This window comes from Monodelphis domestica, chromosome 2 (assembly GCF_027887165.1).
Source record: "Monodelphis domestica isolate mMonDom1 chromosome 2, mMonDom1.pri, whole genome shotgun sequence".
In the NCBI taxonomy this organism is placed as follows: domain Eukaryota; kingdom Metazoa; phylum Chordata; class Mammalia; order Didelphimorphia; family Didelphidae; genus Monodelphis; species Monodelphis domestica.
In genome coordinates, this window is record NC_077228.1 from 135943721 (window position 1) to 135964524 (window position 20804).

The 20804-nt window shown below is 37.6% G+C and overlaps 1 protein-coding gene across 2 annotated transcripts in view; it reads left to right on the forward strand.

Moving 5' to 3' along the window:
- Window positions 1-20804, forward strand: part of DNAH14 (dynein axonemal heavy chain 14) — a 433094-nt gene that overhangs the window by 390679 nt on the left and 21611 nt on the right. For both annotated transcript variants that reach the window (XM_056815999.1, XM_056816000.1), the window contains exons 79-81: window positions 1398-1595; window positions 9423-9622; window positions 11489-11664. In XM_056815999.1, coding sequence (XP_056671977.1) covers window positions 1398-1595; window positions 9423-9622; window positions 11489-11664 — 574 coding nt within the window. The remainder of the gene's footprint in view (window positions 1-1397; window positions 1596-9422; window positions 9623-11488; window positions 11665-20804) is intronic.

Below are 20804 nucleotides of genomic sequence, written 5' to 3' on the forward strand. Positions count from 1 at the left end.
TTCAGACCTATGATTTCACTGGTGTGAAGAACTCCAAAGAGGCACATCAACAATTCACTTATAAAATCGTAGTCTTAGAGAGTTGTCCAAGGCACTGAGAGATCACATAGCTACTTTAGGTCAGAAGAAGAACCTGAACCCAAATATTCCAAAATTGTCATGCATGATCTCTTTCCCTCTCTCTCCTCCTCCTCCTTCCACCTCCTTCCGTCTCTCTCCTTTCCCATCCCCATCTCCATCTCCATCTCTTTCTCTCTCTCTCTCCTGTACCACAGGAGTTATTTCATTAAATTCTTCTTTTTCTTTAAACCATATAACTGTTCTTGTTGGTGAGGTGCTTAAATTTCTTTTGCTTTAAAAAAACCTCATCCAGACATCTTATTTGTGATTCGATAAAGTAGCCTATAGATGTGAGCCAATAGTTTCCCATTTAATTATTGAAATATCTCCTTTTTGCCAAGGGATTCTTTATTAATGTCTCAAATGCAATGGCAACCAAAGTTTAAATGTTTGGCCTCACTCATGAGGCAATCCCATTCCCAGGGCAATAGCGTGGTGCCAAAGGCACAAGATCAAAGATTTAGAGTTTGAAGAGAGCTTAGTGGCAAGGTGATCTCTTCCAACAGCCTCACTCATCAGAAAAGCATTCTGGGACCGAGACTGATGAAATTAATTACCTGAGGTTGAACTAGTAGTTTCAGTGGCAGATCTAAAACCAAGTTTTTTAACTCCCAAATCAGTGCTCTTTGAAATAATTAACTAAATCCAGACCAAACAGAACATTAAATGCATTAAGGATCCAGGGAATGCTGCCCCAGAGATTAAAATACTCTGTTGTTCATGACTCCATTTGGGGTTTTCTTGACAAAGATACTGGAGTGGTTTGCCATTTCCTTCTACAACTTTTTATAGATGAGAAAACTCAGGCAAACCGAGTTAAGGGACTTGTCCAGGGTCACACAACTAGTAAATATCTGAGGCCAGATTTGAACTCAGGAAGATGAGTCTTCCTGACTCCAAACCCAGCATTCTATCCACTGTGGATTTAGTTGCCCTTGCTATCTTTTTCTTGTCTACCTTTTAGAGCTCTTGAAGAACTTCAGGTTCTCTCTCAAAAGGACATACAAATAAAATAAAGAAGTACATTTAGGGACAGTAGACTCAGTACATAGAATGCTTGGCCTGGAGTCAAAAAGACCTGGGTTCAAATATGACCTCATACACTTCCTTGTTGTGGACCTTGGGCAAGTTCCTTAACCCCAATTGCCTACCAATTACTGCTCTTCTGTTTTGGCATCAATACTTAGTATAGATTCTAACACAGAAGGTAAAGATTTTAAAGAAACAAATACATTTAAAAAGAAAATGATGGATTAATTTAACCCTTTCTTCAAAAGGTCACCATCAAAGTGTTGGGAATTCTCATGAAAGATAAGATATTCATTCCTTGGGAAGCAATATATTACTTGACAGGAGAAATAATTTATGGAGGTCGAGTGACAGATCCTTGGGATAGGCTCTCCTTAATGGCTCTTCTACAAAAGTTTTGTAATCCTGACGTATTGAAGAAGAACTTCAGTTATACTTCTGATGGGGTAAGAAATTGAATTTTTTTCTAAAAGACCTAATTTTTTAAAATCTCATCAGTGTCACACACACAAAAAAAAAGATAATGACCAAATAAAAATGGCAGATGAATTTTACACATGTTAAATGGTTAAGAAATATGTAAATACTACAGGAAATAATAGTGGAGTCCGTCAACTTGACATACCAGCTGGCAAAATTAATGGCTACAGGCTAAAAGGAAGCAAAATTAATGGCTACAGGCAGGGAGAAAACAGAAAGTTCCTCCCTGTTAACTCCAGGATGACATGGCAGAAGGTGGAGTTTGAGGGATAGAATATGTGGGTGTAGACTATCCCTGTTTTTTCCCTAAGTTCTATGGTTTTATTACTGAATTTTACATAAAACAATGATTTTTAGGAATACATATAGCATGTTATAACAAAAGTAACTATACAATGAATGAAGTAGTCCTTACTCCTTAGTAGTTTCATTCTCCTTATTTACTACTTACTTCCTTCAATGCCTTGTTAAATTTACAGTTGGACTGAATAATAGTTGGTCATCGGGAATTTAATTATCAAATCCCAAAGGATTTACTAAATTCAGAATGGAATTTATGGTAGTTTATTTTACAATAGAGGGAAGATATTAAGGAAGAGAGAAAGAGAAGAAAAGGAGAGAGAGAGATAGTTGCCCCCACTTCCTCTGAGACAAGTAGGAATTCAGAGGCCCCAGTCCAAGGAAAGGGGTCTCAAGATGATGGGCCTTTCCCTAGGCTGGTGCCTCCAGAAAGGCCAAGGGAAAGGGAATCAGCCTTTACACTCACCACTTGTCAGTTCAATCAGCAGATTTTTTTATCAGCCTCTTCTTTATCACCCTCAACTCCAATAGAACTGCCAGTCTAGCAGAACTGCTTCTCACAGGAGGTGCCTCCAAGTGTCTGTCAAATTCCAAATTGATCTCCATGTTTAAAGACCTTTTCTCTTGCATCACTTCCCCTAAATTTTTATGTCTACCAATCACAGCCAAAGCTTAGCTCCAGGACTGCCCACTCTTTCACACGTGGGTCACAGACCTCCCACTCAGTGTGTGAGATGGGTGTTCACACCTTTTGTGCTTAAATCCAAAGTGGGTAGATCTCCATACTCAACTTTAAGTACTGTGCTTACACTTTTGGTGGATTAAAATCTAAAAATAGACAGATATCTATACTCAATTTAAGTACCATGTTTACACTTTGAGGATTAAATCTAAAAATAGACAAGGGATTACAATTTAATCTTCACAATCAAGGAAGCTAAACTAGGTATCTTCATTGTTACAATCAGGGAAGAGCCAAATCCAGCCTTCACAGCCTGCTCCTTACCCTTAAGGAATTTAGAATCTCAAATAAGGTCTCTAGGATAGAGTAAGTGAGCCTCCTTACCTACCCCATAATATTTTCTTGAAAGGAGCAATTAATATAAATATTGGTCAAAAACTTTTTTGAATAACAATAGAAACAATGAAACTGTTTTCTAGTTCAAAAGAGAGGTGTAAAGATTAATTAGTTATTAATTAGTTATATAGCAATAATTAGAATACAGAGAGATAGATACCAGAGAAAGGATCCTTTCCCTGTCCCTATGATGCATGACCAGGGAAAAATCACAGTAGTGGTCATTTTAAGAAAGATTAGCATGCTGGGAAGACAGTGAGGAGATTCTGGGCAACTCTCTGAAAAAACTGACTGGCTGGTGAGGTGGTTGTTGACTTTTCTCCAGTTAATATTAGTTAGAGACTTTGGCTAAACTTAGCCTTGAAACCTTACAAGAACATCTGTGGAGGTGGAAAGAGTTTTTGTTTGCCGTCAGAGCTGTTCTCCTGAAGGGGAAAAGCAGCTGCCAAGTGGAGGGCGCTATTTGCTCTCACTGAATCAGTGTGAGTTCTGACTCAAAGCTGAGAAGAGTCAGAGGAAGGCATTTTAATTTCTAACTGCCACATTGGTCAGTGAGAGAAGACAACTTGTTACTTTTATTTTATATTTAAAGAAGGTGAAGAGTAGTTGAAGTTGATATATTAGAATAGCTTAGTAAGTTAGATATTACATCTATAGCTAGAGAGGAAGTTAGGTTAGGTCTGATCTCATCAGACATGAAGAAACCCCTTGTGGGATAGTTGGGTTTGGGGGTAGTTAGAAATCTTAGAGTTAGGATAAGAGCTTCCCTACATTATTTCTACCTCCTTTTCCTGTCCCTATTTTCCTGATAGAGAATAATAAATAGGTGTTGGATTACACTGTGTCCAGCAGCTTCATACACCATATATCATCAGGTGACCCTAACAGCTCAAGCTGATCAATATCAATTGGCCCTAAAGATCAATAACCAATAACAATATCAAGATCATCAATAACAGAGGGTAACTCAAGGTGGTGACAGTCTCTTCTCTCTCCTCCCCATGGGCTCAGATGTAATCTCTTTTGTTTTCTATGTAAATAAAAATCATTCCACATTTTGAAACCTTGAAGGAGAGCTACCATTGTGGGAGTACCAGATGCTGGAGATTCCAAATTGCCCCATGCAGAACTTAAATGGGGAAGTATTACATCTTCAATATAATTGATATCCTTTTTAATTTTATGAATTTTCAAGCATTATTTTGAGAAGGAGTCTATAGACTTTCCTACATGGCCAAAGGAGACTATAACACCAAAAACATTAAAAAGCCCTAGTGGTATGGCAGCAAATCATCTTAGAGACCTTCAAGATCATGACTTTACTAGTTGAAATCCCCCAGGCCTGATTTAGACAAGATTCGCATGAATTACAGAAAATTGACGACTACCCAGAGAAACGAAGTTATTTTCTTAATGATGACTTCCCTTGATCCTTCCAAGTGTCAAGAACATGTTAAAAGTGTTACTGTAGTCTTTGGATTCTAACCTTGATTACCACTTTCTTTTGCTTTTTTCAGATTCTCCTTTCAAGTTTTTATGCATTTTCTATTTCATTTACCAGCAGAATTCTTTCCATCGTTCATTCACTCATTCATACAATAAAATTTATTGAGCCTCTATAGTCAGAGCACCTTGCAAAGATGAGGAAGAATGATTGAGTGCTAATGTGTTGGTGTGGTTATATGCTGCTTCTAAGCAATTCTGACAAATGAAGTCAAAGTACCTAGGTCTGAATCCTGATTCTGTCCCTTAAAGTTCCTGGGGGCTCTTTAAAAAAAAAAAAAACTCTTGTTCTGTCTTAAATTCATAGAAGTGTCAGTTCCAAGGCAGAAGGATGGTAAAGTCTAGGCACCTGGGGTTAAATGACATGCTCTTGGTCACAGCTAGGAAGCGTCTGAGGCTAGATTTGAACTCAGATCCTCCTGACACCAGACCTAACGGTCTATCCATTGAGCCACCTAGCTGCCCCTTCCTAAGGCCATTTTATAGGCCATTCCTATAAAATGAAGAGATTAGACTAGATGGTCTCTAAAATCCCTACCAACTCTAGAGCTATGATTCTTTGTATTTTATTCCCAGATGCATTAATTTGGGGAAAGGGGGAAGGGTGAACCCTTGAAGCAGGCAGAATGCCAACCAGCTGGTTCTTCTGCTGAAAAATGCCTCCCCTGACTGTTCTGTCAAGATGAAATTCATTTAGGGGAGTTAAAAACTTCATTTTAAGGATGGAGATGCCTGTCCCCACCGGATGTTTGCTTTCAATTCTAAAGAAAGTCTACGGTGATATTACCTAATTGAAAATTGTGAAATTACTCTTAAAATTTAAGAATGTTAATATGTATGTTGTGTAGCTTAAGGTTAGGAAATTTTAAATTGGGAAATAAAGGCGATTTCCAGGGCTTGTGTTATACTGGTTTCAGTATTTCCTCCCTGCTAGCTCAGTTGCGAGAAGTCCCTGCTATTCAGGAATTAGCTAGATGCACAGTCATGTTGGACATGATAGACTACCCGTGTAATAAAAGGCACTGAAAGTATTGGGGATTAGAAACTGACTTTGGGAAAGGCAGCTCACTTCCATGTTTGCCAGACAACTACTTACTAATTCAGTGCCAGGCTCTAGAAGAGAAACTAAAGATGTGCAAATAATAATGAGAGGTGGCATTTACTTGTCACTTTTAAGGCGAACAGAGCACTATTCATACGTTATTTCATTCATTTCATCCTCTTCTCAAAGGGATGTAGGGGAAGGCTCTGCCAGGATTATTGATTCTCATCTGACAGATAAATTCGGAGAATGTAAATGACATGCCTATGATCTCAAAGCTCATCAGGTGACATTTCAACCCACATCTTTTCTGACTCCATGCCACCATGGCCCCTCCTCTTAAACACTCCATAGACAATAGAAGCTTAATAAATTGTGTTTAATCCAGACCTGTGATTTCATTGGTCAACTTTCTAATAAATGTTGGTTAAATTGAATTAAGGAGCTCAAAATCTCATTATAAAAACAAAATATTCAAACATGAAACAAAATATTAATAATCATAGCTATCATGTATTATGGCTCCTACTTTGTACCAAGCACCAAGCTAAGAACTATTTACAAATATTATATCATTTCATCCTCACAGCAACCCTGTGAAGTAGATGCTATTATCATCCCTATTTTACAGTAGAGGAAAATGAGCCAAACAGAAGTGCCCAGAAATACACAGATAGAAAGTGTTCCAGACTGGATTTGAACTCAGGTCTTCCTGCCTTCAAATCCAGCACCGTATCCACTGCACCCCACTACATGCCTGTTTAAATAATGATGCAAAGCAGTATGAAAGCAAAATAACAAATTTGAAATTAATTCAAGAAATCTTTATTGAGCATTTTCAAAGATATGGTCTCTGAGTCTGAGTTTCTGCTCTGCCGTTTACTAGATCTCTCTTACCTTAGTTAATAGATACCAACTAGATCTCTTATCTGGTGACCCAGTTTCCTTGCGTATAAAATGAAGAAACTGGACTAGATGGAATCAAAGATATCTTCGAGAACAAAATCCATGAAAAGGGAGACAAAATCATGTGAACAAATAAATAACAAGAAAAACTTGTAACGGTTATTTAAAACACAACTTGCAGGGGCTCTACTTTCTAATAAATGTTACCGGAGTATTCCAGGGATCTTCACTTGGTCTTGCACTATTGAATATTTTTAGCAATGGCTTTGTAAAAGAGTGGCAGCACTGCATGGTGAATAGAGAGCAGGCTTTGAACCCAGGAAGACCTGGGTTCAAGTGCTGCTTTAACATGTACTGACTGGGTGACTCTAGGCAAATAACTTAACCTCTCAGGATCCTAGATAACACTAAGAATATAAATTACAGGAAAAGTACTGATCCCAGAGCAATGAAACCACAAGTCTAATCACCATCCCTATTTAATCATTGGCTTAAATAAAGGTGTAGATGACCCGCTCATCATAGTTATAAATGGCACACTGCTGAAACTGATGGATAAAACCACTGGATGGCAAAGGTCATGGTCCAAAAAGATATTACCAGGATGGAGGTCAGCAAAATATGAGCCACAGACTGAATCCTATTACTTGGTTTTATATGACTATGAATATTTTTGGTTGCTGTTCAGTCGTCTTCAGTCCTGTCCGTCTCTTCATAACCTCATTTGGGGTTTTCTTGGCAAAAATACTGGAATGCCACCTAACTGCCAAGAATGTTTTTACATTTAAAAAAAAAAAATATATATATATGTCAGAAAGATTTGGCCATGGGTTCTTGACTGCTGGCCTTTGGAATGTAGCCCTAGACTGGATATAAGAAGATGAAATTTGGTAGAGATAAGTGTAAGGTCTTAAATTTTGGTCAAAAAAATCAACTTCACAAGTACTAGAGAGAAATATGGTTAGACAGTATTTTGTGGAAAAAAAAAACAAAGATCTAGGGTTTATAAGTTCAATATGAGTCAACAATGTGATGTGGCAGAAAAAAATAAAGGGGTAGGCGATTGGAGATAAGTTACTTGCCCAGGATCACATAGCTAGGAAATGTTTAAGGCCACATTTGAACCCAGAATGTCTCATCTGCAGACCTGGCTCTCTACCTACTGAACTAACTAGCTGCCTCATCCTAATTTCTTTTCAAAATCTTTTATTCACCACTCCAGTTTATATAACCTATGTTCTAAGGAACAAACACTCTAGATATGCAACTCAGTTTATAACTGAGCATTTTCCTTTACTTCTCACAAGTATGGAATTCTTATTCTTTTTAACTCAGCAACTTCCTGGCCAATTCCAGTTCTTCTTCTCCCCTGGCCTGAGAAGAACTCAAATTGTACTAGTGAAATTGTCACTCACTAAGAGAAAAAAAAAAGCATTGGTAGATTTTTGAAGAAAATATCATTCTAAAAGATCTAACTTTACGTGAAAAATCTGTAATCAGTATAGGAGAAAAACAAATCCTAATCTTTTACCATAGTGATTGACAAAAAACATCTACCATCTTTCCCTACCCACTTCTTTTTTTTTTTTTAAACCCTTACCTTCCCTCTTGGAGTCAATACTGTGTATTGGCTCCAAGGCAGAAGAGTGGTAAGAGCTAGGCAATGGGGGTCAAGTGACTTGCCCAGGGTCACACAGCTAGGAAGTAGCTGAGGCCAGATTTGAACCTAGGACCTCCCATCTCTAGGCCTGGCTCTCAATCCACTGAGCTACCCAGCTGCCCCCTCTACCCACTTCTTTTAATTTTTTTAAGTCTTATTTTTCTCTCACTGTATGGATTCTGTCTTACTGACACTCTCTTTGTCTTACAGTCTGTTTCTAGTATGTTCTCCTCCACTACCCAGTGAGTCTTCTTTTGTGTCAAAGATTAAAAAAGAAAAAGCAATTCACCAAAAGTGATACATTAAAGCATATCCAACAACACATGTCCCATTCCACAACAGTGGCACCTTGCCTCTCCATTGATAAGAGGGAGAATCATTTTCTCATCTCTTCCCTGAGGGCAGGCTTGGTAATTGTAATTAGATAGCATTCCGTTTTTGGTTTACTATTATTAATATTTACATTGCTCTAGTCATTGTATAAGTTTTTTTTCCTCCTGCATATTTTATGCTACTTCAGTTCATAAAGTCTTCCCATAATTCTCTGCCTATAGCCATTACTGCCTATAGGGTAATAGTATTCCGTTATGATCACATACTAGACTTTGTTTAGCCATTCTGATAAATGATTCATTTTGCTATTTGAAGGTATCTCTAGAACAGAAATTCTTAAGGGTTTTTTAGTGTCACAGTCTCCTTTGGTAAAGCTACTGCTCTCCTCAAAATAATGTCTATAAATTAACAAAGTAAGATACATTAAAAAAAAAAAACAATTATCTTGCAGCAACTGGGTGACCCAGTAGATTGAGAGCCAGATCTAGAGCTGGGAGTTCCTGGGTTCAAATCTGGCCTCAGGCACTTAAGTCACTTAACCCTAATTGCCTAACTCCTACTGTTCTTCTACCTTGGGATCAATACTTGCATCAATTTTAAGACAGAAGGTAAAGGGTTGTAGGGGTTTAAGCCAAATATCTTGAAGTATAATTATGAAAAACAGCTATCGATCTTTTAAAAATTCATGTACCCCAGACTCCAGCTCTCAAATCTATACTTTATAATTGGGGAGATATAATTTCAGTATAATATTTTGCAGACAACATTTCATATAGTCAGCTCTTTCCTTGCTGAAAATATCTCTCATACATGCTAAAAGTCTCTCCTCCCCCTCTGTCTCTCTTCTTTCTCTCAGTCTGTCTGTCTGTCTCCTCTCTCTCTCTCTCTCTCTCTCTCTCTCTCTCTCTCTCTCTCTCTCTCTCTCTCGCTCACTTCATAAGAAGGACATTAACAATTTATGAAATTTACAGGAGTATAAACTTATACCTGATCATTTCAACCTAAATGAATGTACAGAGTACATAGAATCCCTCCCAGACAGTGAACCACCCGAAGTCCTTGGAATGCACCAACAAGCTTCAAGGATTTATCAGCAATCCCTGGCCAAAGAGCTGATTGAAAGCATCATCTCAATGCAACCAAGAATTGCTATTGCCAACATAATCACAGGGTAAGATTTTCTGAGAAACAAAAGCTTTTCTTTAAATTCCAAAATATAATATAAATCAATTTCTTACATTTATGATACTGACCCTACTTCCAACCTTTTGGCTAGCCATGTCATTATCCTTATTGTTTTCCAAAGAGATATATGACTAGAAAAAAGGAGGTAGGCCAGTCATGTAGTAAGAAAGGAGAACTAATGGAATTTGTGCTTCATGAGTTCTCCTCTGGTATCAAAAAAGGCCCCAGGAACAACTAGGTGTCTCAGTGGATAGAGAGCCAGACCTGGAGATGGGAATTCCTGGGTTCAAATCTGTCTTCAGACACTTCCTGGGTGTGCAACCTAGGTAAGACATTTAACCCCAATTGCCTAGTCCTTACCACCCTTCTGCCTTGGTATTGATACTTAGTATCAATTTAAGGGGAAGGAAGGAAGGAAGGAAGGAAGGAAGGAAGGAAGGAAGGAAGGAAGGAAGGAAGGAAGGAAGGAAGGAAGGAAGGAAGGAAGGAAGGAAGGAAGGAAGGAAGGAAGGAAGGAAGGAAGGAAGGAAGGAAGGAAGGAAGGAAGGAAGGAAGGAAGGAAGGAAGGAAGGAAGGAAGGAAGGAAGGAAGGAAGGAAGAGAGGGAGGGAGGAAGAGAGGGAGGGAGGAAGAGAGGGAGGGAGGGAGGGAAGAGGGAGGAAGGGAAGAGGGAGGGAGGAATAAAGGAAGGAAGGAAGGGAGGGAAGGCAGGGCAGGGAAGAGAGGGAGAGAGAGAGAGAGAATTAGTTTCCAAAAAAACACTCTCTGTGCTATCAAAGAACTTAAATCCTAAAATGGTATAAAAGCATACTCTCCGTAATATTGCCTTAGACAATATTATCTCCCAATCTGCTAAATATATCCAAGCTTTACCATAATATTTTCAGCAAGTCAGCTGGGATTTACATCAGATTGTCAATGACAACTTGAATTAATAGTATTTGAAGCCAAGCTGCAATAATTCTCTCAACTCAGTCTACTTTCCAGTTAATCCATAAGATTTTTCCTGTAAACTCCCCTGGTCAAAGTGTTTCTCTCTTGAGGAAGGGACATTTATTTGAGGGAAGGGGGAAGGAGGTGCAGCATATCCTGAGAAGAATATTCTCATTGGCTGGGGAAGCATTAAAGGTAATATTTAACCCCCCAGTGGACCACCTCTGTGCTATACATGTATATGCATGCCTATGGTTCTACCTGATATATCTTTGTAGAGGTAAGTATTCAATTCAATTCAATCAATAAACTTTTACTAGGTCCATCTAGGTTAGCACAGTGGCCAGAACCCCAGACAGGGAGTGGAGAGAACCTGGATTCAAATCTAACCTCAGATACTTCCTAGCTACATGACTCTGGACAAGTCACTTGGTTCCATTTGCCTACTTCTTGCCTTTCTGTCTTAGGGTTAATCCTAAGACAGAAAGTAAGGGTTCAAACAAAATAAGCATTCATGGAGTGCCTATTATCAGGTCCCAATAAGTGCTGAGAATATAAAGACACAATGAAACTCCCTCAAGGAGTTTGTATTCACTTACAGGGAAACAATATGTATATGCATGAGTAAATATAAAAAATTAAACCAACTGACTTCCCTGAGGAAGATGTGGGAGGACACAGAAAGGATACAGAAGCCTGGGGTGGGGACATGAATGTATATGACCTCATTTTACATAGTCACACCAGGGTAAGAAAAATCTTACATTAAAATCCCAAAACAATCAGAAAGCATCGTCTCCTTCCAAATTCCGTCCGGGAGGTTGCCTTTTGCTGTTTGTCTCCAGAAAGGACCTGAATGAAGGTGCCTTCTGATCTGAACTAGCCTGTGACTCCTATAATTCCCAGAACTTACTTTTCAGGAGTGGAAAGAGCCAAGAGGACCTGTTGCTAGAACTCATAGCTGATATGCTCAAGCGTGTGCCTCTGACTGTAGAAAGGGAGCCACAGGATAATGAAATGAAAGATATCATTCCAACCACATTGTTAAGCATGCTCGCAAGTTCCATCTGGAAAAGGCTTAATCAAAGTGTTCAAGGTGAGAACTGTAGTGAATACACATCTTGAGCAAAATAATGCTTAAAGAAGCTAAAAAAATCTATATGGAGCAAGATTTTCCTTTTTAACTTTCTTTTATTTTTTAATTATGTTTGGAAATAATTTTTGACAACTGTTTTCTGATATTTTGTGATTCTGATTCTCTTCCTTCCTCTCCCACTCAAGGTGGTAATAGTCTGATATAGGTTGTACCAATGCTTTCATGCAATACATATTTCTATCTTGCTCATGCCATGACAGAAGACATGTATGATATATACAATAAAAAAATTCATGAAGGAAAGAAAATAAAAGAAGGCATGCTTTGATCTGTGTTCAGATTCCAATAGTTCCTTCTTTGACTGTCGATAGCATTTTTTTATCCTGAGCCCCTTGGAGCTATCTTGGGACTTTGTTTTCCTGATACTAGTTTAGTCCTTCACAGTTGATCATTGTACAATATTTATGTTACTATCTCTTATTCTCCTGGTTCTGATCGCTTGGCATCAGTTTATATAAGTCTGTCTAGGTTGCTCTGAACTCATCCTATTGGTCGTTTCTTATGGAACAATAATATGCTATTGCAACCATATACCACAACTTGTTCATTCATTTCCCAATTAATGGACATCCCCCTCAGTTTCCAGTTCTTTGCCACTACAAAAAGGGCTGCTAAAAATGCTTTAGTACAAGGATGTCATTTCCCTTATCTCTGTTCTCTTTTGGTATACAGACCCAATAGTGGTATTATTGAGTCAAAAGGGTATGTATAGTTTTATAGTACTTTGGGCATGGTTCCATATTATTCTCTAGAATCATTATATCAGTTCACAATTCCACCAACAGTGTATTATTGTCCCAATTTTTTCTCATCCCCTCCAACATTTATCATTTTCCTTTTTGGTCATATTAGTCAATCTGATAGGTATAGAGTGATATCTCAGAGTTGTTTTAATGTGCACTTCTCTAATCAATAATGATTTGGATTGGTTCTGGGTAAACATGGCAGCAATCTAGACTCAAATTGCTTCCTCTCTCCCAAACTGAACGAAATAGACTACCTCAAAAGAGCATAAAAATCATCTTTACAAGATCAGAGGGACTCTCCAGCAACCCACAGCAACGAAGGTATGCGGGGTTTGAACACATCCACACTATAAGAGGGAGAGAAAGCTCACTGCCTAGCATGAGCTGAGCTGAGCTGCCCTCCCTCACCCCAGAGTAGGGACCAGCGTACTCACCGGAGACAGTGAGTGAGTGAGGAACATCTCTGCAGTGAGTGGGGAGCACTCCAGGGTGCTTGGGATCTAAAGAGGACTCCCAGGGAACTACCCCTCAGAGCGGTCTCACTGGAGAGCACGCAGACCACAGGGAACGTGGAGGCTCTAGAAATGGCCTGAGGCAAAATCTCCTCCATTCCTCGCTGTAGTGAGGGGGGGTATGCCAGGGTCCCTAGGAACTAACAAGGACTACCAGGGAACTACCCCGTGGAACGGTTTTACAGGGGAAACCTGCGCGCATGAGAGAGAAGAGACCACAGACTGAGTGGGTGGGTGCTAGCAAACTTTGGAGGCTGGGAAGAATCAGCCTGAGGCAAAAACATCAAAATGCACCCATTTCACTCAGATTTCTGACTGAAAAGGAAAGGGAAAACCACCAAAGAGATGGCTCAGAGTGCCCATGATCAACCCTCCAAAAAGAAAGGGGGAAAAGTGACTATTGAAAACTTTTATGGAGGTAAAACCCAGGCTACAGATGAAAAAGAGGATGAAATGCAAATAAAATCATAACACGCCCAAAAAAATGGAAACTATCCACAAGCTCTGGAAGAACTCAAAATGAAGCTTATCCAAAAGATGGAAACCTTCCGGTAAGAAAAATGGGGACAAATTCAAAAAGAGGTCTTCAGCCTGACAGACAAAATCTCACAATTGGAGAAAGAGCTGGAAGCCTCTAACAGAAGGGCAGACCAAACTGAAAAGCAAAACCAGTCCTTAAAGACCAGAATTAAGCAACTGGAACATGTGATCTTTCAAAACAGCAAGAATTAATAAAGCAAAGTCAAAAAATTAATGAAATAGAAGAAAACATAAAATATCCCACTGACAAGGTGAAAGACAAGAAAAACAGAGGAAGGAGAGACAACTTGAGAGTCATTGAGAATCTATCTGAAAAATCAGAGATTAACAAAAATCTTGATGCCATACTACAAGAAATCATAGAAGAGAATTGCCCTAATGTTTTCAAACAAGAGGGCCAAAATAGAAATCAAAAGAGTTCATAGAACACCCTCTATACTAAATCCCCAAAAGACAACCCTCAGGAATGTAATCACCAAATTCAAGAGCTTTCAAACTAATGAGAAAATATTACAAGAAGCTAGGAAGAGAAACTTCAGATACAGAGGCACTTCAGTAAGGATCACACTTGACCTAGCAGCAAACATGCTAAGAAACCGTAAAGCCTGGAAAACAGTATACAGAAAAGCAAGAGAACTGGGTCTTCAACCAAGAATCAGCTACCCATCAAAACTGACTATATACTTCCAGGGGAAAGTATGGGCATTCGACAAAATAGATTTCCAAATATTCATAAAGAAAAGACCAGAACTCAGTGGAAAGTTTGACATCCAAACACAAAGAGCAAGAGAAACATGAAAAGGTAAATATGAAAGAAAGGGAAAGGAGAAAAGTGCTTTATTTTTTCTTTTATTCAAACTCTCATCTATAAGGGCCACAATTGGATCAAATTATATATACTAACATATGGGTGAAATGTTATGTGCAACTTTCAAAAATTATATGCATTAATAGATTAATCAGAAGAATCACTCATAGGGAAAGATTGGGGCATTAACATGATTTGGAAGAGAGGGAGGGGAAAAAAAGAAAGAAAAAGGAAAGGGGGAATCAATGATGGTACTAAGATATACTGGAAGAAATAGAAATAAATTAAATAGAACAATATTTGTCACACAAAGATATACATGGGAAGGGGAGGGGAAGAATTCTCTTATAAGAAGGAGAGGATACGAGTGCCAATTGGTAATACTAAAACCTTACTCTCAGTGAAACCAATCTGAGAGGGAAGAGCATGTAGATCCATTGGGATCTTGTATTCTATCTTATCCAACAGGGTAAGGGAGAAGGGAAAAACAAAGGGGGGGGGGAGGGAACACAAAAAGAGAGGGCAGGAGAGGGGGGAGGGGAATGGAACAAAAAGGGAGGGGCTAGAAAGGGAAGCATAACAAGGGAGGTGACTAGGGGGACTGATTTAAAATAAACCATGGGTTTAAAAGGTAATAGCAAAAGAAGAAAGGTCAGAATTAGGGGAGGATATCAAAATGCTGGGGAACTCACAAATGATAATCATAACATTGAATGTGAATGGGATGAACTCACCCATAAAACTTAGATGAATAGCAGAGTGGATTAGAATCTAAAACCCTACCATATGTTGTCTTCAGGAAACGCACATGAGGCGGGCAGAAACTCACAAGGTCAGAATTAAAGGGTGGAGTAAGACCTATTGGGCCTCAACTGACAAAAAGAAGGCAGGAGTAGCAATCATGATATCTGACAAAGCCAAAGCAAAAATAGATCTGATTAAAAGGGATAGGGAAGGTAAATACATCCTGATAAAAGGGAGTATAGACAACGAGGAAATATCACTAATCAACATGTATGCACCAAATGGTATAGCACCCAAATTTCTAATGGAGAAACTAGGATAATTGAAGGAGAAAATAGATGATAAAACTATACTAGTGGGAGATATGAACCAACCACTATCAAATTAAGATGAATCAAAAAATAAATAAAAAAGAGGTAAAAGAGGTGAATGAAATCTTACAAAAATTAGAGTTGATAGATATATGGAGAAAAATAAATCAGCAGCACATGGCACATTCACAAAGATTGACCATACACTAGGTCATAAAAGCATGCCATACAAATGTAGAAAAGCAGAAATAATTAATGCAACCTTTTCAGATCATAAGGCAATAAAAATAATGATCAGTAAGGGTATGTGGAGAGCCAAATCAAAAATCAATTGGAAATTAAATAATATGATACTCCAAAATCAGTTAGAGAAAAAATCATAGAAACAATAATTTCATTGAGGAAAATGACAATGGTGAGACATCCTTTCAAACCTTATGGAATGCAGCCAAAGCAGCACTCAGAGGAAAATTCATATCCTTGAGTGCATATAATAATGAATTAGGGAGGGCAGAGATCAATGAATTGGACATGCAAATCAAAAAACTTGAAAGCGAACAAATTAAAACCCCCCAGAAGAAAACCAAATTAGAAATCCTAAAAATTAAGGGGGAAATTAATAAAATTGAAAATGATAGAACTATTGAATTAATAAATAAAACAAGAAGCTGGTACTTTGAAAAAACAAATAAAATAGACAAGGTACTGGTCAACCCAATTTAAAAAAGGAGGGGAAAAAAGCAAATTAACAGTATCACAGATGAAAAGGGAGACCTTACCTCCAATGAAGAGGAAATTAAGGCAATCATTAAAAACTACTTTGCCCAATTATATGGCAATAAATATGCCAATCTAGGTGATATGGATGAATATTTACAAAAGTATAAATTGCCTAGACTAACAGAAGAAGAAATAGAATTCTTAAATAATCCCATATCAGAAAAAGAAATCCAACAGGCCATCAAAGAACTTCCTAAGAAAAAATTCTCAGAGCCTGATGGATTCACCAGTGAATTCTATCAAACATTCAAAGAACAGCTAACCCCAATGCTATACAAACTATTTGATATAATAAGCAAAGAGGGAGTGCTACCAAAATCCTTTTATGACACAAATATGGTACTGATTCCAAAGCCAGGTAGATCAAAAACAGAGAAAGAAAACTACAGACCAATCTCCCTAATGGACATAGATGCAAAAATCTTAAACAGGATACTAGCAAAAAGACTTCAGTAAGTAATCAGGAGGGTCATTCACTATGATCAAGTAGGATTCATACCAGAAATGCAGGACTGGTTCAATATTAGGAAAACCATCCACATAATTGACCATATCAACAAGCAAACCAACAAAAATCACATGATTATTTCAATAGACACAGAAAAAGCCTTTGATAAAATACAACACCCATTCCTATTAAAAACACTAGAGGGGGCATCTGGGTAGCTCAGTGGATTGATAGCCAGGCCTAGAGACGGGAGGTCCTAGGTTCAAATCTGGCCTCAGCTACTTCCCATCTGTGTGACCCTGGGCAAGTCACTTGACCCTCATTGCCGAGCCCTTACCATTCTTCTGCCTTGGAGCCAATACACAGTATTGACTCCAAGACAGAAGGTAAGGGTTTAAAAAAAAACACTAGAAGGTATAGAAATAGCCTCCTATAATAATAATATTCTATAATACTCTTTCCTAAAACTAATAAACAGTATATATCTAAAACCATCATCAAACATCATCTGCAATGGGGACAAACTAGATGCATTCCCAATAACATCAGGAATGAAACAAGGATGCCCATTATCACCTCTATTATTTAACATTGTACTAGAAACACTAGCAGTAGCAATTAGAGAAGGAAAAGAAATTGAAGGTATTAAAATAGGCAATGAGGAGACCAAGCTATCACTCTTTGTGGATGATATGATGACTTAAAGAATCCTAGAGAATCAACAAAAAAGCTAATCAAAATAATCAACAACTTTAGCAAAGTTGCAGGATACAAAATAAACCCACATAAGTCATCAGCATATCTATATATTTCCAACACACCTCAGCAGCATGAATTAGAAAGAGAAATCCCATTCAAAATCACCTTAGACAAAATAAAATACTTGGGAATCTATCTTCCAAGACAAACACAGAAACTATATGAACACAACTACAAAACACTCTCCACACAATTAAAACTAGACTTGAGCAATTGGAAAAACATTAACTGCTCATGGGTAGGATGAGCCAATATAATAAAAATTAACATCCTACCCAAACTGATATATTTAGTGCCATACCCATTGAACTTCCAAAAAAAAATGTTTACTGACTTAGAAAAAAACATAAAAAAGTGAATTTGGAAGGACAAAGGATCAAGTATATCCAGGGAAATAATGAAAAAAAAAATACAAAAGAAGGTGGCCTTGCAGTCCCAGATCTCAAACTATACTATAAAGCAGTGGTCATCAAAACAATTTGGTACTGGCTAAGAGACAGAAAGGAGGATCAGTGGAATCGACTCGGGGTAAGTGACCTCAGCAAGATAGTCTATGACAAACACAAAGACCCCAGCTTTGGGGACAAAAATCCACTATTTGACAAAAACTGCTGGGAAAATTAGAAGACAGTGTGGGAGAGATTAGGTCTGGATCAACATTTCACACCCTACACCAAGATAAACTCAGAATGGGTGAATGACCTGAACATAAAGAAGGAAACTGTAAGTAAATTAGGTGAACACAGAATAGTATACATGTCAGACCTTTGGGAAGAGAAAGACTTTAAAACCAAGCAAGACAGAAAGAGTCACAAAATGTAAAATAAGTAATTTCAACTGCATCAAATTAAAAAGTTTCTGTACAAACAAAACCAATGTAACCAAAATGAGAAGGGAAGCAACAAATTGGGAAACAATCTTCATAACAAAAACCTCAGACAATGGTCTAATTACTCAAATTTATAAAGAGCTAAAGCAATTGTACAAAAAATCAAGCCATTCTCCAATTGACAAATGGGCAAGGGACATGAATAGGCAGTTTTCAGTTAAAGAAATCAATACTATCAATAAGCACATGAAAAAATGTTCTAAATCCCTGATAATCAGAGAGATGCAAATCAAAACAACTCTGAGGTATCACCTCACACCTAGCAGATTGGCTAACATGACAGTGAAGGAAAGTAATGAATGCTGGGGATTCATTATCCCCAAGGGATGTGGCAAAGTCGGGACATTAATTCATTGCTGGTGGAGTTGTGAATTGATACAACCATTCTGGAGGGCAATTTGGAACTATGACCAAAGGGTGATAAAAGACTGTCTGCCCTTTGATCCAGCCATAGCACTGCTGGGTTTGTACCCCAAAGAGACAATAAGTAAAAAGACTTGTACAAGAATATTCATAGCTGTGCTCTTTGTGGTGGCAAAAAATTGGAAAATGATGGGATGCCCTTCAATTGGGGAATGGCTGAACAAATTATGATATATGTTGGTGATGGAATATTATTGTGGTAAAAGGAATAATAAAGTGGAGGAATTCCATGGAGGCTGGAACAACCTCCAGGAAGTTATGCAGAGCGAAAAAAGCAGAGCCAGGAGAACATTGTCCACAGAGACTGATACGCTGTGGTACAATCAAATGTAATGGAGTTTTCCATTAGTGTCAATGCAATGTCCCTGAACAACCTGCAGGGACCAAGGAGAAAAAAAAAACACTACCCACAAGCAGAGGACAAATGGTGGGAGTAAAAACACCAAGGAAGGACAACAGCTTGACTACAGGGGTGGAGGGGATATGATCGAGGAGAGACTCTGAATGAACACCCTACTACGGAAACCAATAGCATGGAAATGGGCTCGGGTTGAGGAAGCATGTGACACCCAGAGGAATCACGCATCGCCAATGGGAGGGCTGGGGGGGGGGGGGGAGGGAGAAAAAAAAAGGGGGTCTTTGTTTCTAATGAATAACGTTTGAAAATGACCAAATAAAATAATGTTTAAAAAAATAATGATTTGGATTTTTTCATATGACTAAAGATAGTTTGAATTTCTTTATCTGAGAACTTCCTGTTCATATCCTTTGGCCATTTATCAACTGGGAAATGCTTTGTATTCTTTGTCTTGATCTCTATATATTTGAGAAATGAGACCTTTGTGAGAAACACTTGCTATAAAATTTTTCCCAATTTGTTATTTTCTTTCTAATATTTGTTGCATTGATTTTGTTTGTACAGAATCTCTTAAACTAAATTTAATCAAAATTATCCATTTCATTTTTTATGTTCTCTATATCTCATTTGGTTATAAATTCTTCCCTTATCCACTAACAGGTACACTTCTTTGTGTTCCTCTATTTTGTTTATGTTTTTATTTATTTATAGATCAAATATTTATTTTTTTCTTTATCTTGGTGTACAGTGTATTTTGGTCTAATGCCTTAGTTTCTTCTACATTGCTTTTTAGTTTTCCTAGCAATTTTAGTAAAATAATGAGTTCTCCCAATTGCTTGGATCTTTGGTTTTTTTCTAAAAAAAATCATTAACTATTTTCAGATTTTCTAACCTATTTCATTGATCACTCTATTTCTTAGCCAATATCAGATTGTTTTGATGATTAACACTGTTGTATAGTTTGACATATGATATAGCTAGACCTCCTTCATTCATTTTTTTTTCTATTAGTTTCCTTGATGTTCTTGATCTTTTGTTCTTCTGGATTAATTTTGTTATTTTTTTCCAGTTCTACGAAATAACTTTTGGTTAGTTTGACATTGTACTGAATTGGTAAATTAATTTAGGCAGGATTTGTCGTTTTTATTATATTGACTTAGCTTACCCATTAGCAACTATTATTTTTCCAATTGTTTAGGTCCTACTTTATTTGTGTGAAAACTGTTTTATAATCATATTCATATAGTTGCTGGGTTTGTTTTGGCAAGTATACCTCTAGGCATTTTATGTTGTCTACAGTTATTTTAAATGGAATTTCCTATTCTGTCTCTTGTTGTTTAACTTTGTTAGTGGTAAATAGAAATCTAATGATTTACATGGGTTTATTTTGTATCCTTCAACTTTGCTAAAGTTATGCATTATTTTTACTATTGATTCTCTGGAGTTCTCTATGTATATCATCATATCATCTACAAAGAGTGAGAGTGCTGCTTCCTCACTGCCTCGTCTAATTCCTTTGATTTCTTTTCCTATTCTTATTGCTATAGCTAGGGTTTCTAGCACAATATTAAATGGTGTGGGGACAATGAACTTCATCCCTGATCTTTTTGGGAAGAGTTCTAGTTTGTCTCCATTAAAAATAGTGCTTGCTGATGGTTTTATATAGATGCCATTAATCACTTTAAGAAAATATCCTTTTACTCCAATGTTTTTATAAACTATAGGTATTATATTTTGTGAAAGGCTTTTTCTGCATCTATTA